The sequence below is a fragment of the Athene cunicularia genome (genome assembly GCF_003259725.1).
Source record: "Athene cunicularia isolate RWA chromosome 6 unlocalized genomic scaffold, athCun1 chr6_part2, whole genome shotgun sequence".
Lineage (NCBI taxonomy): Eukaryota > Metazoa > Chordata > Aves > Strigiformes > Strigidae > Athene > Athene cunicularia.
The window spans coordinates 5,987,058-6,001,035 of record NW_020799106.1 but is presented as its reverse complement, the minus strand read 5'-3'; the positions used below and the strand labels follow the sequence as shown (position 1 = coordinate 6,001,035).

Below are 13,978 nucleotides of genomic sequence, written 5' to 3'. Positions count from 1 at the left end.
CCCCCCCCCCCCCCCCCCCCCTTGCTGAAGTAGTACAACCAAAGCTTAACTGTGAAGGTAGTTTTCAAGTTTTCCATTCAAAGCCTTATCCATTCACCATGTTTGGCTGGAACAATCCATACCTGGGGATCTGTGACTATCCATTAATTTTCCATTCTTATCAGGGACAACCAGCTTTGAGGAAGAAGTGTGTCCTAGGGGAGGCTAGGACAGCAACCTGGGGAGGTATCACTATACTGGGCCTCTTAGATTGACAGTGGTTGGTGACAGGGTTGTCTTTGATCTTAGCTGGTCTCATGTGACGTACCTAGAGCTCAGTTGCTGACTTAGTATGGAGGACCACATCCCAGACCGGTGGAAATAGTTCATTAGTCCAAAAAGAAGTTGGAATAAGAGGAAAGTCGTAAACTGTGAAGAAAGCCCCGTAACGTAGCTGGATGAACTACAGATGCTCAGATATTATAGTATGAAGAGAGTAGTAGTAAGAACTAGTTTGGAAAATTTCTTCTTTGTAGTCCTCTTTGTCTCCTTTGTGAGGTGGAAGATGATCCATCCATACTTAAAGCAATCTCTGAGTAACGAAAAACACAGTTGTAGTTTGTTTTCCTGTTCCTCTTGTTCTAGTGACATGTTTTGCAGATATTTCAGTCTTTTCTGCACAGACTTTCCCCTGTATGATTCTTCTGCTTGAGTAACATGTCTTGTTGCTTTCTGTGACAAAATTAATGTAGTATATTTGGACAAGGGTCAGTACACACAGAGTACCTATTTGAGTCCAACTTTGCAGCCAGATTTGACACGCTTGGATGCTCAGACCTTGAAAAGGCTATGGTTTTAGATTGGAAACTTGTCTGAAAGTGTGCAAGTCTTCCAAATTTACCACAGTGCCCATCAACTTGTTTAGAACTGTGACAGTTTGACAGTTCATAGGAGAACTACTCTGTAGTTCTCAAGCGATATGTCCTGTCAAAGGGTAACCTAAGAGAAACTGTATACTTTCTCAGTGTTGCTTCCTTGTGTTTTCTAGTGGTATATTCTCTTTGATAAATAAAAAAGGGATTAGGCAGTTTCTGTAGTTTTCTCTCCAGATGAAAAAGTTTATGGACTGTGGGTTAAAAATCTGTAGAGATTAACTTCCTCCTTAAGAGAACTACTTACATTATTCTGATAATCCACATATGCAAAGATTTGATAGAAAAACCACTCAGTTGTAGGGTTTTTTGGGCCCATTTGTGTAGCAAATCAGACTAAGATTATCAACTGTCTCTTCCTATTCACATGAAAAATTTTGAGGAATTAATTCTTCATCAAGGTTAAAAAGAACAATGGCCCTACAGCTTCTTTTGGGGCTGCCCAAGGTTCACAACCGAACAACAAAGTAATGATGAGTTTCACTGGTGTAAGCATTAATTTTTAAAAAAAGTGTTATTGAACAAAAGTGAAGATCTTCATAGGTGAATATTGTGATTCTGAAACTGTACACAGTATTGTGTGAATAAAATATTCTGTGTTGTGAAAATATTAACATATTAAATTTTTTCGACTGTTTCCAGATGCTGTGTTATTGATTTGCCATTACTGGGTTTGTGCTACTAGCTTGCCAGCTTGGGATTTCTTATGAACCCCTCATTCCTGGTTAGACACTATCGTTTTAGAGGGAAAAAGTAATTTGAAAGGATTTTTGAGTTTGATTGTTTGCATATGATGCAGCAAAGTAAGAAATGGTTAAGAAAAGAAGACAGCTAGACTGAAGTGTTGTATTGACTTACCATTGTATCTCTAGGTCTATAGCTTCCTTGCAGCACAGGAGAAAAGAAGGCATTCTGTTGTCTTGTAATTAGTGAATTTATCTTTCCTACAATTAAATTACAACAAGAGTCTGTGTTTACAAATAAAGAATGCTTTTTGCTGAGAGTGCACTAGGTAAATTGCAGATGCTTTACCAGGGTTGGAGGTGAGTTAGTATTTGGATTTGAGCACACTGGGTAATGAAGTCACTCCTGTGCAGTGGTGATTCATTTATATATATTTGTTTATTGAAAAAGTAAAACTAGCTGAGGATTAATATGCCCAAGAAAATGACTCCATTTTCTAACTTGGATGACCAGCTGGTTAAACCATTGTCTGCTTTTGTTTAAGGCTCTCCTTCTCCCGGTGTGTGGTTTTTGTGTTGTGTTTGTTTTTTTTTTTCCTTTGTATGGTTTTTAATGTATTCCTGAGATTTCCAAGTTAGCCCGAGGAAGTAAGAGGCTATGCTATGTCCAGTGCATACCTTGCGGTAAATGAGATTTTTTAAAACATTGGACTGGTTCATTGACTATTGAATGCTCTTTTCTTCAGGCGTAAACTTGTAAACTTTATGCAGTGAGAAGTGGATACTGTGATGGTTTTGTAAATAGTGCATATAGGGCCTGATGCAATGCAAAGGAAAATCGTTAGAAAGACTCAAGCTTGCTTTAGAGCATGCTGCGAGTAGTTTTGTATGCATTTTGTCATTCATTCTTCATTGTGACTCTTCTCATTTGAAGCTGGTGCCACAGGCTTTTATTGTTCTGATGTGCTATTTTCCCTTCCTTCCACCCCTCCCAATTTAACTGTCTCCTTCACCCAAGCCATTTTGCAAATATATTCTAGTTTTTTTTTTTATAGGTACAAGATGCAGAAGGAGAGTGGGGAGAAAGTCTAGAATAAACCAGGATGAGGCAAAGAAACTCCTTGCAATCCTGCTGCTGACTGTATGGTTGTCCCAAAGCTCATAACTTTCAGCTGTCCAAATAACAGCTCCCAAGCTTGATTCCTGGAAATGGTTAAATCTGGCTTGGCAGCTCGACTGAGCTGTGTATTCCTTGTTGTCTGTGGTGGTGGCAGGAGGCAGTAGGGTTTCAAGAAGGTCTATATGGAGAAGAGAGAGGAGCAAGATGAGTGTGGTAAGATCCCTGAGCCCTTTAAGTGTGTACGTTAGCAGGGAGAGAGGAGAAACAGTCAGTGACACTTCAGAGATGCCTTCTCTCAAGCACCTTTTTCATTTCCACACCTTCCACACTTTCCATTTCCCAGGAGTACAGGATTCTCATCCCTGACCTGCTGTTCCTTTCTGCCGTGTGCTCGGGACATACAGGGGTGAGGCAGGGAAGCAAACATAAGAAATTTGCTTAGATGAAACATTCACAGGATTCCTTGCTTATCCCAGGCTTGCACCTCTGTTCTTCTCTATTGCTTATGAAGAGAGACATGTCTGGGAGAAATGACAGCTAATTTCCAGGCCAGTTTTCTCATAGAAAAATTGCTTAAAAATAAGGAAAATATGGACAGTTCATGGTGCTGGTTATAAGACACAATAAATGGGGCTGTTTTAAACAGCCTTTGTTCATTTCCTGCGAGATTAAGCTGATTCGGTTGTAAATACTCTTGTAATCCATTTTCACAATCTTTGAATTTAACTCAATGTTTCCTTAGAGCAGAGATAGAAGAATAATTGTTTACATATTTCTTGTCAGTTTTGAAATGCTTTTGGAAATAAACAGCATGTTCTTTTGCTGACAGGATTTGAAATCTAGCAATCAGCGAGATGAAATTGCTGCAGCACGTGCATCCCTGAAGGAAAACTCCCCTCTCCTACATTCAATATGTTCAGCTTGTTTGGAACATTCAGATGTTGCATCCCTAACAGCCAGCAAGGATTCAATTTGCAATGAAATACAGAATGCTCTCAATGTCATTTCTAATGCTTCCCAAGGAGTTGGAAATAAAATGGGACAACCTACATCTCACACGGCTACTCTTGGAAGTGCACTTGATGAGCTTGAGGTACGTAAACCTATGAGACTGCAACATTTTTGGATTTTTTTTTTTTTTTTAATTAGTTATTGGTCTCAAAAGTGGTGGACCTGAAGGCATTAGAAATTGATGCTCTGCTTAGTCCTACCATAAATAGTATCACTCTAAGTTAGTTTATTGGAAGGCATTGCTTTCTTCAAAAGAGTTTGGAATTAAGTCTTCATGTCTGTTTAATATTTGGCTTTCTTCAAACATCAGGAAAGAATTACTTCTAAGTGTGTCACTAATGATGGAGACAGACACATCCTTGAATAAGTGAGCAGAACCCGTGAGTTTAGGTTACAAAGAGTGATTATCAGATGATGATGACCATTGCTACCTTGACTGCATTTGAACTACTACAGTGCCAGTTGAAGTTCTTGACTCCAAACCTTGTCACTGGGATCATTATGTAATTTACAATTGAAGGATTTAGAAACCTAATTAAGTTTTCTGCTTATTAAATAAAGTGACACAACCAATATACTTTCACAAATTCTGCATTTCTACTTCCCTTATTTAAACAAATACTTGGAGAAAAGTCAGTTCTTTCTCTACTCCTGACCAGATCCTAAGATTTTGTATGGAGCTTTCCCTTTTTCTCATGGCTGCTCGGGCTCTTGCCAGCATTCTTTTCCATTGTCATGTCAAAAATGGTAAAAGACCTCCTGAAGATGAGATTACAGACCTCATCTGGTGTGACTGTTGTAGGCCCAGATCAGCAATAGGAATGAAAGTTTCTAAACACAATTGCAAACATGGGTCTTTTTGGTTGTAAATTCTTGGACTTATCAGATCTCAGTCTCAGAACTCCGATAGAGTTGACACATTTTCAGGAGAACTGGTGTTATGACTGATGGTAACAGATTTTGTCTAAATTTTTCACTGTAAATTGTAAATGTACATTGAATACACAAATCTTATGGTTTATTGGTCAAAGCAGACCTCTTGATCATGCTCAAAATTGAATCTGACAGATTTTTTTTTTCCCCCCAAAGGAACAGACTACAAGTGTATGTTACATGTCATCCTCCCTTTCTTCACACACCAGGTCTTAAAATGATAGTTTCTAATCTATTTTCTTAATAACTGGAAGAAAAAAAGAAACATTTAAGAGTAATACATGATTTTTTTTTTTTTTTTACAATGAAAAATTATATACTTTAAATGAGAGCTATTTACCTGTTATATTTACAAAATTAAAAAAAAAATATTTTGCAAAAGTATTCCATCTTCTGAGTGCAGATGAATTAATCTTGACTGCATGTGAGCACTATTTTAATGACTTAAAGGTAATTAATTTGTTTTTGTTTCAAAATTTAAGATTTATGATAATCACAAAATGGAAAAAATTGTCTTTTGGATTGAATTTGGTTTTATTTGGAAGCATAAGAACGTAAATGTCTGACTGTTGTAAAAAGACATTTGTTTATGGAGTTTTAAATATACTTTTACCTAGGTAACACAAATGGGAATTGAAGCTGTGTGAGTTAGATAACGCATAATTTATAGAGCATTTAACTTCTTAAAATGATTTTATGAATTAGATGGTTGCACTTTTTTCTTTTTTACAGAAAGTTCTATTGGCTAAGGACCTGAAATAACCTTTGCTCTATCTTCTTGTTGCAGATACATTGCGATGAAATAGATTGATGTAGTAAATAGTCTGTTGGGAACAAATCTCATTAAATGTTTATAGGGTGGAAATGTATCACGGAGCTTACCCAACAATCTAGTATCTAGATGTTTTGCAATGTTGTTCTTCCTTTGCCAGTGCTGGCAGTGTGGAAGTCATTACAGATTTATAGGTGAGGAAGCCACCAGTAAAACAGCAGCTAACTCTTAAATCAGTAGGCTCTCAAGAATTCCCCTTAAAGGGTCCATATAACTACCATGTCATAAAAACCCCATAAAATTGTAATATTACAAATTTAATTACATATTAAGGTCTGTGTTAACCTGCACCTACATGCTCTTTTATCTAATGGATTTCACAGGTGTTGCATCTTCTGAATGCAAAGAGATTTCTCAGAAAATGATACAGGTCTTGCATGCCTGACTCTCTGTCAGCATATTCATCTGATATGTGGTCCTTTTAACGACCATGGCTATCTTGCAGAGCAATTACATATGAGATGTCAAAATACTATAAATCAGTCCGAGATGTTAGGAAATATAACCAGGTTTCTGGATAGTCATGATCCCTCTATTTTGTTAATCAGAAGACCAATGAGGGTGAAAATAGGGGTCTAATAACTACTTTTAAATGCTCGCTTAAGCTTAAGAACTCAGCTATCCACTATTTAGCCCTGTTAAAAACACAAAACTGCTTGTCTTCCGATTGGTTGGAAATGGGATCGTCTTTTCTGTGTAGATGTACTGATCATAAATATTTCATGAAAGCGCTTGAAGAGTTTAATCTGCAGGCAGCATCTTAAGTCATATTTTCCTGGTTATTATTGTCTTTTTTTAAAAAAATTGAGGTGAACTCTGGTAGCTTTTTTGCCAGTGCTATTTGTCCATCTTTGCACCAACTTCTACAAACTGTCTCCTAAAGGAAGACATTTCTACTCCTGTTTCGTTGGAGATTTGAAGGCAGTCATTCTGCTAGCTAAATGGCTAACTTGCTGCAGCCTTCTGGTGTTTCTTAGTCTTCCACAATCAATGAAGAGGTTTGTTTCTAAGGAAACACTTAAATATTCTACTTGGCTGGAGTGTTTTACATTAGGATGAACCTTCTATGTATAGCCTAGTGTTGAGGGTGCTTACCTGAGATACAGGAGCACAACAGTGAAGTTGCTGCCCCAGTGACTAGTGACCAAGCGGCACAACTCCAGCAGAGATGAGGTACCACAGAACACTTTGATATTAAGGACTGTAATATGAATTGGGGAGCAGAGTTTCAAATCTGTAACACAAATAAACCTGTCTTCCACATCAGAAAAGGGCGTCCTGACCTCAGGAAACTGACTGTATCTTAGAGTGCCTTCCCTTGTCATTTTTAGAAGATCATCACAGACGAGTCTTGTTTTAAGATTGTATGAGTATAAAAATTTTGTAAAAAATTTTATAAATAATAAGATTAGAATGAATCTATTGGGTGTAAGTTTTTTTTTAAAAGGTAAATATTTAAACATCAATGACTAGTTTTTATGCAGTTTTCCAAAACTCTATTAATATGGTAGCTATTAAAGTCAAAGCTTTTTCACTTTTGGATATAGCCAAAGTAACAAAGACCCAGATAATGCAGTTGTTAAACACTTACTACACAGGAAAACACTGTTCCTACTGCTTAAAACTATTTTCATTCTGCTTTTAAAGTTATGCCTCCTTAATTCCCATGCATTTCAGGGTCCTTAATGGCACTTCTTACCCCTTCTTTACAATTCCCTTCTTTACTGCATTTCCCTAATTTCCCAAAACGTGTATATTGTTTGAGACATGTCGTAATTTTAGCTTATCTCCAGGTAAATTTGGTGCAGTTTTCCTTTGCATTCAGACATAATCTCATCATGGTAAGGAAGCTCAGCAAAGAGAAGAAATGAGGAAAAGATGGATGCCCTGTACTAATATTCTTAATGTGTCTCCAAGTTATCCTTGTGAACAAATGTTATCTTACTGCCTTCACCCTTCCAGAACAGTGTCTTCAGGGACGCTTCCTTCCTTCTGTGGAAATAGCTATTATAGAAAAGGACACAGGAGTCTTAATGTTTTAATTGCATTAGGAAGGCTTCTGATGACATTAAGAGCTGGATTACTGCTCCTATCAGGTCTGGCTCTAGGCATTGGCAATTAAGAAGTTGCCTGCAAAAGCAAAATTACTTCCTATGCTGTTCCTTAGGAGTGAGCCAGTCTGTCTCCATCTGCTGCCAGCAAGAGGTTAGGGTATATGGAGATATTTTGCAGTAAATGAGCAAGTGCCATCTTCATTCTGTCCAAATACTCTTTCTTTTCTTTGGATTTTACTCTTCCTGGCAGGGTCTGCCAGGCCATGGCAAAATTTCAGCTTTTCTTCTCTCTTTCTTGTAGAGGGCAAAAGTCAGATATTTCTTTTTAAATAATTACCAAGTGGTTCTTAGCTGGCTCCAGCTTCTCTACTCCTGCAAATGAGGATGAAAGCAGTGGATTGCCTGCTTCCTTTGCTCTGTCTTTGCGAGTGGGTGAATTATTGTTTCATCACAGTTTGGCTTTGGTTCCAAAGTTGCATGCAAGATTAACATTTCCATGATCGACATATGTTTTACATCTTTCAATAAAGAAATAGAGAGACACAAATAGGATTAATATAATGCTTTTATGGATAGCTGTGTTTTTCATCTTTGAAATATTTAAGCTCTTTCCCTCCTGCTTGCACATAAACTCCTTTTCAATATATTATGTGTATCTGGGTAGGTGAACATCAGTTTTTGAAAATCCAGGAGCTTGGAAATACATAGTTAATCTATGGTTTCATCTGCTGGATGCACATAAACACCTGACATAGATCTATAGACCATTTTAATGGTCTATCCTGTCACTTACTGAAACAAGTCCATAAACTTAGTTTTAGTCTTTTTATAGTCTCTCAGAATGGACGACAATTGCAGTAGCACTGGCCTGATTTTTTTTTTTAGTGATACTCTACAGTGGTATGAAAATCCCCAAATTCAACACACAAAATGTGGAGATAGACAGCAATTCACTAGTACCTTTCTTTCTAGTCATTGTCTGTGGAAGTTTGAGGACTAGAATTCATGTAATCCCAGTTTTCTGGTACAAAGCATAACATAAAGCATAGAACTTTAGGTCCTAGAAGATCTTACAGAGGTTGTTTAAGGAGGTTCATTGACTGCTGATTTTATGTATTTTGCTAGGTAGGAAGTATGGGGCTGAAGTGCTGTGAGTGCTTAAATAACTAGAATGTTTTCAAATGAGATGGAGGAATTCAAGGCAATGGAACAGTAGAAGTTTAAGAACCTACGCTGACTCTGCAAGCAGGGAAATTTAAGTTCCATTTGAACAACATAGTAATGAAGAAAGAACCTTCACTGTTTTCCTCTGGAAATATTCAGTTCATGAAGTGTGATTTTTCTCTAGTTTTTGTGTAGAATCTCCCAGCTGTCTCAAACCAATCATTGTATATTTCAGAAAAGACAGGAGGATTGAATATGTAACAGTCTTCCTTTCACTAAATCGTACCCAGAATGTAAGAGAATGCTAATAATAACCAACAAGAAAATTTCAAGGTGACTGAAGTCCCCTTTCCTAGCTATTTAAGCTTTTATCTTATGACGTTCTAATAGAACACTTCCACTGCTCTCAGGATTGCCTAAGCTAGAGAGTACCTGAAATCATGATATTAAATCTAAATTGAAAAAATAATTAAAATTCTCCAGCTTAAAAGTAGACCAGCACATGCTGTATAAGCACAGATAAGTTCCGATTTACCTGACCGAAATTCCACTTAAGGGTGTGTGACACAGTTTTCTTGTTTAATATTTGTTCTGAAGGCTTGGAGCCACATGTGGATGTAACAGGTGAATGGACTTATGTGGAATATGATCTGGACTATAATGACACTGTTTCAGATGTTCAGTTAGATTAAAAATTACTAGTTTATATTTCTTTAAATGCTGAAGGTTGAATATACTTATTTTCACGTTTCATGAAAATATCACCTCTCCTTTTATTTCTCTGACATATTTGCTTGACACACATATAATTAATTTTATCATGTCAAAAGTGTTGTCTGCTTTGGTTTACCCTAGCTAGTGAAAAGCAAGAGGACAGTTATATCTGTTGTTGAACAAAAGCTATTATTTTGATCTTTGCCCATATTCAGCCTGCTAAAGGTAGCAGCAGTGACTTTCTGCCACAGAGTAGGATTGTATTAGACTAAAAATTAGCAGAACTAGACTGCCTGTGTAATCTGATTTAACATTGACAGCTGTGAGCTAGCACTGCTGGTTTTGTGCTAAATCCAGAGGTACTCCTGACCTCTAAAATACTAAATTTCAGAGGTGTTGAATCCCTCTTTCCAACAAAGATAAGACTCTGGTCTGAGATACTTAGATAAAGCACAGAATATGACTGAGTAATAAACTCATACACACTGTCATAATTGTACATAGATGTTACAAGCTTAGCATGAGATATATATTTTCTTTTTAAGAATTTAGTCCCACTGTATGGGAGGAGGATATGGAAGACAGATGACCCTTAAGAAAAGTAGACAGACACATTTTTTTTTTTTTTTATTTTTTTTTATTTTTTTTTACAACTGCAGTGACAAAACTTGAAGGGGAGGGAACAATGCTGACTGAGAAACTTGGGAAGATGGGACACAGTTGCCTGTTTTGACATCCCTTCTGTATGGCCATGAACCTGGCAGGCTGGGTCTCAGTTCTTTGCATATAAAATGGGGTTGATACCTTGTAGAGTAGCATAGTAGCATTGATAGACTAAATAGATACTGCAGAGATGAGTGCATGCATATTTATTAAGGTAGACAAATAGCATTTCTGTTTCCAGGAGAAGTAAGATGCCTTGTAGAAGAAGGAATGCCAGATACGGCGTAGGAGAAACTGAAGCCGAGGTTGAAAATCTTGAATCTCATGCAGCAAAAGTAGGAAACGGAGTAAGGACTTGAGACAAAGCAGTTGTAGTCAGAAGATGTCAACATGTCTTGCAGATAGACGTGATCTTGTTCTACTTGTTCTATGAGCTGCTTAGGTGTAAACTAGCTCTGTCTGGAAGGCTCTGTTGCTGTCTTTGCTGGGTCCAGGCCGGTAGGATTTGATGACGGATATTGGCTTAGAACTAGGGAGAACTGAATGGCAGAGAGCGCTTGGCTTTGGCTGCAAGCGACCTGTATTCATAGACCCAGTAGGGAAGACGGAACCTGCCATGGTCAAGTTGGATATGACAAGGGGTAAGGGCTAGCTGCATGTCTAGGAAGCGTGGTGTCACTGTAGTTTGTGCAAATAAAAGACAAAGCAATTTAATTGGGCTGACTTTTCTTACCTGTACTCCTAATGTTTTCCAGAATTTAATTGTCCTGGATCCTCTTGTAGTGAATGAAGAGAAAATAAGACCATCACTAGAGAAACGTCTGGAAGCTATTATCAGTGGAGCGGCTTTGCTAGCTGATTCCTCCTGCACACGTGACTTTCATCGAGAACGTATCATTGCCGAGTGCAATGCTATCCGCCAAGCTCTCCAAGACCTGCTTTCTGAATACATAAACAATGTAGGTAACTTGTTTCCTTTTTTTTTAATGTCTGTCTCAAAGCGTATTTTAGTGTATATTGCAATTTAACCTATAATTAGTGTAAATTAGAGTTTAACCTGTGTTTCTCAACATGCTTTTTAAAAGGTTGAAAGGAACATTTTTCCAACATAAATCTAAGCAAAAGCTAAATGCAGATCTCCATAATGAGTACGGATTGTATTATGTCATACAGTCTGTGGAAAATGCTGTATTACAGATACAACGTACACATTTAGGTTATTTTATGCTACTTGCAAACTGTCACTAGTACAGAACAGACGTAATACTTCATATGCTAGCAACAAGAGTTTCTTCTTAATGCCACTTCCTAGAGCAGAGTTTTTAAATGTAATCTTTGATCCTGTAGAATGGAACAATTTAAATAATAATTTGTTAAAATGTGAGTAATCTCTTAGTATCATTTTAGAGTGTTCACACCGCTACATTTGATTGGTGTAAGAGCAGCAAGTTTAAGTGTAAAAATGACTGAATTGCTAAATTAGAAAGCTAGGACTGTTCGGTAAATCCAGAAATCAGGTTGTCTGGCATGCTTATAGGCCAATTCATCTGTGAATTTTTGAAAAGTAATATAGTTTGATTGTGTTTTAAAAATAACTATTAAATTTAAAGAATGGATTTGGCACTTCTTACATCTGGCAGTGGAGATGTGGATCTCCACTGTGGAGACTCAGATACTATTAATATGGGTACACAGTGTTAATACCATGCTTTTCCTCTGGAAACATTTTTTGTAGACATGCTGTTCTTATCTAAAGATATTTCAAGATGATTCATCAATCCTATTGAGAGGATAATTGTATGATACAGCTATTTGGGTTTTTTTTTAAGCTGAAATTCCTTTCTAAGTCATACTAGTCAATCCAATCTGAAGCTGTTCTAATGAGATTGTTTTCTTTGTCTTATCCTATTGTCATTAGGATAATGAGGTATGAGGGCTAAAATAATCTATACATATCAGATTTTTCATTTCATAGATATTGTACTTTTAAAATATTTTCTCTTTATTTATTGGGGGCCAGGTGGCATTTACAAATAACTTATTTCATTTTCCGTGAATTCAAGTTTCGCTTTCAGTCCCAATACCAGATAAAGATGCTTTCATATTTTTACTCAGTGTTTAGATGCAGTTTCTGTTGAATGCAACATAATTCTTGAACCTCTCAAGTGGCTCTTACACATGGGTCAGAAATGTGAAATTTCTTTAGTTCTGGTTAGCTTGGAATGTTAGTCTTTGACACCACCTTCTAGCAGATGTCTATTGCCATATCTGTTCTAGGGTGGATCAGGTTTGCTGTTAAATGGCAGAAAGTTTAATAACGGAAGTCATCAACCTTTAACAGTTGGACTTGACGATCTTAAGGTTTTTCCAATGTAAATGATTCTATAATTCTAAATGAGAGGTGGATAAGGTGTATAGCAACTCATATTGGTCCAAAAGAACACTGTGGGTTTGTCCCAAGAATACTTTACAGGCATTCAATCTGTTGCAGGAGTAAAACTGCGTGATTAGAAGTGGACTCTAATTGTGATTATCTTTCTGAAATAATCATGGGTTTAGGGTTACATAATGCAGACTAAGCATGAAGGAAGAATACATAACCCCTCCACTGACTTTCTCAAGTCAGGAAGCAGATATTTAAATATGTCAAAAAGGGAAAATGTCATAGAATTTGATGCAGACCTCAGTGTCTGCACAGGGTGGCAAAGATGAGGATGGAAGCAGAAAGGAAGAAATGCAAAGGATTTAAAGGCATATGAGGTGTTACACTAGGGTTAAGTGACAGGAGTGAATTTAAAGTTTTTAGTTGCTTTTAGTGCTCTTGATCTGCTTCTAAGTTAATATTGATCTTAGTGGGAAATCTCTCACCTAGAATCATTTATGGCTATTACTGAGACTGGATTAAGTAAGTTTTTCAAGGAGATTCTCAGGTGTCAGTTACTTTGATTTACACCTCTCACTGAAGAATAGATGATAGATCCAGAAGACAGTGCTGATTTATCACTGTCTTCTGGGCTCTTCTATTAATAATTTTAATAAGCTAGGACTGTGAATTGAATGAGCTATAAAAATTATGCCAGCCATGTGTTAACATAGTACAATTTAAGGGCTAGGTTGCGGTTCACTTGCTCTCCTTAGGAACGCTGTACTCCACAAGCAATCACACTGTCTTTGTAATACTTCATGTGAGTTTGGGTGTGGTGTATGTGTGCCCAAAGTGAGGTACAGGCGCTCTGTATCACAGCATGTACGCAAGAGTGGAAAGTTTTCCTTGCCCTCAATCCACAAAGAGCATCTTTTGTTCCTGTCTTCATTCTGATATAGGGTTCAAAAACCATAGCCTACCCACTGTCCTTCTGGTTCTTTTCAATCACATGAGCTGTAGTAGTCAGCTGCTTGGAATTTTTTTTTTTTTTTTTTTTTTTTTTTTGAAACTAGCCTTCAGTGCCTAAACAAGCGTTAGGAATCTTTTGATTTAGCCCTAACTAAGGAATATAGCTTTTGTGGTTCCTACTTTGTTTTTATTCTCAATTATTTGAAATCTTAATAAGCCTTAAGGACATCAAGTGGAGTCAAGGGCCTATTGGTGTCAGTGATAAAATTTAGTTTTTCTGGCAAACTGGGAGAAATATCTTTCCAGCAGATATTGCCTTTCATGTAAGTGGCTGTTTTTCACAGGCTGTGTCACAGTGAGATGATACAATGCAAAGTTAAGCAAAATGTTCTCTACACTAATAAAGACCCACTCAGTCTCCAAGAGGCCTTACATTTTTCTGTTCACAAAGTAATTCAGACATATAGTAAATTACAACTATATTAATAATTCTTTAAAAAGGCAGCAGTTGTTCTGCTGGTATTCTAGAATTACTTCCGTACTATTGTTATCCTCTCTG

The 13,978-nt window shown here is 37.1% G+C and overlaps 1 protein-coding gene across 1 annotated transcript in view; it reads left to right on the top strand.

Annotated features, from left to right (window-relative positions):
- Positions 1-13,978, top strand: part of CTNNA3 (catenin alpha 3) — a 471,555-nt gene that overhangs the window by 97,179 nt on the left and 360,398 nt on the right. The window contains exons 6-7 of the mRNA XM_026851990.1: positions 3,544-3,807; positions 10,841-11,044. Coding sequence (XP_026707791.1) covers positions 3,544-3,807; positions 10,841-11,044 — 468 coding nt within the window. The remainder of the gene's footprint in view (positions 1-3,543; positions 3,808-10,840; positions 11,045-13,978) is intronic.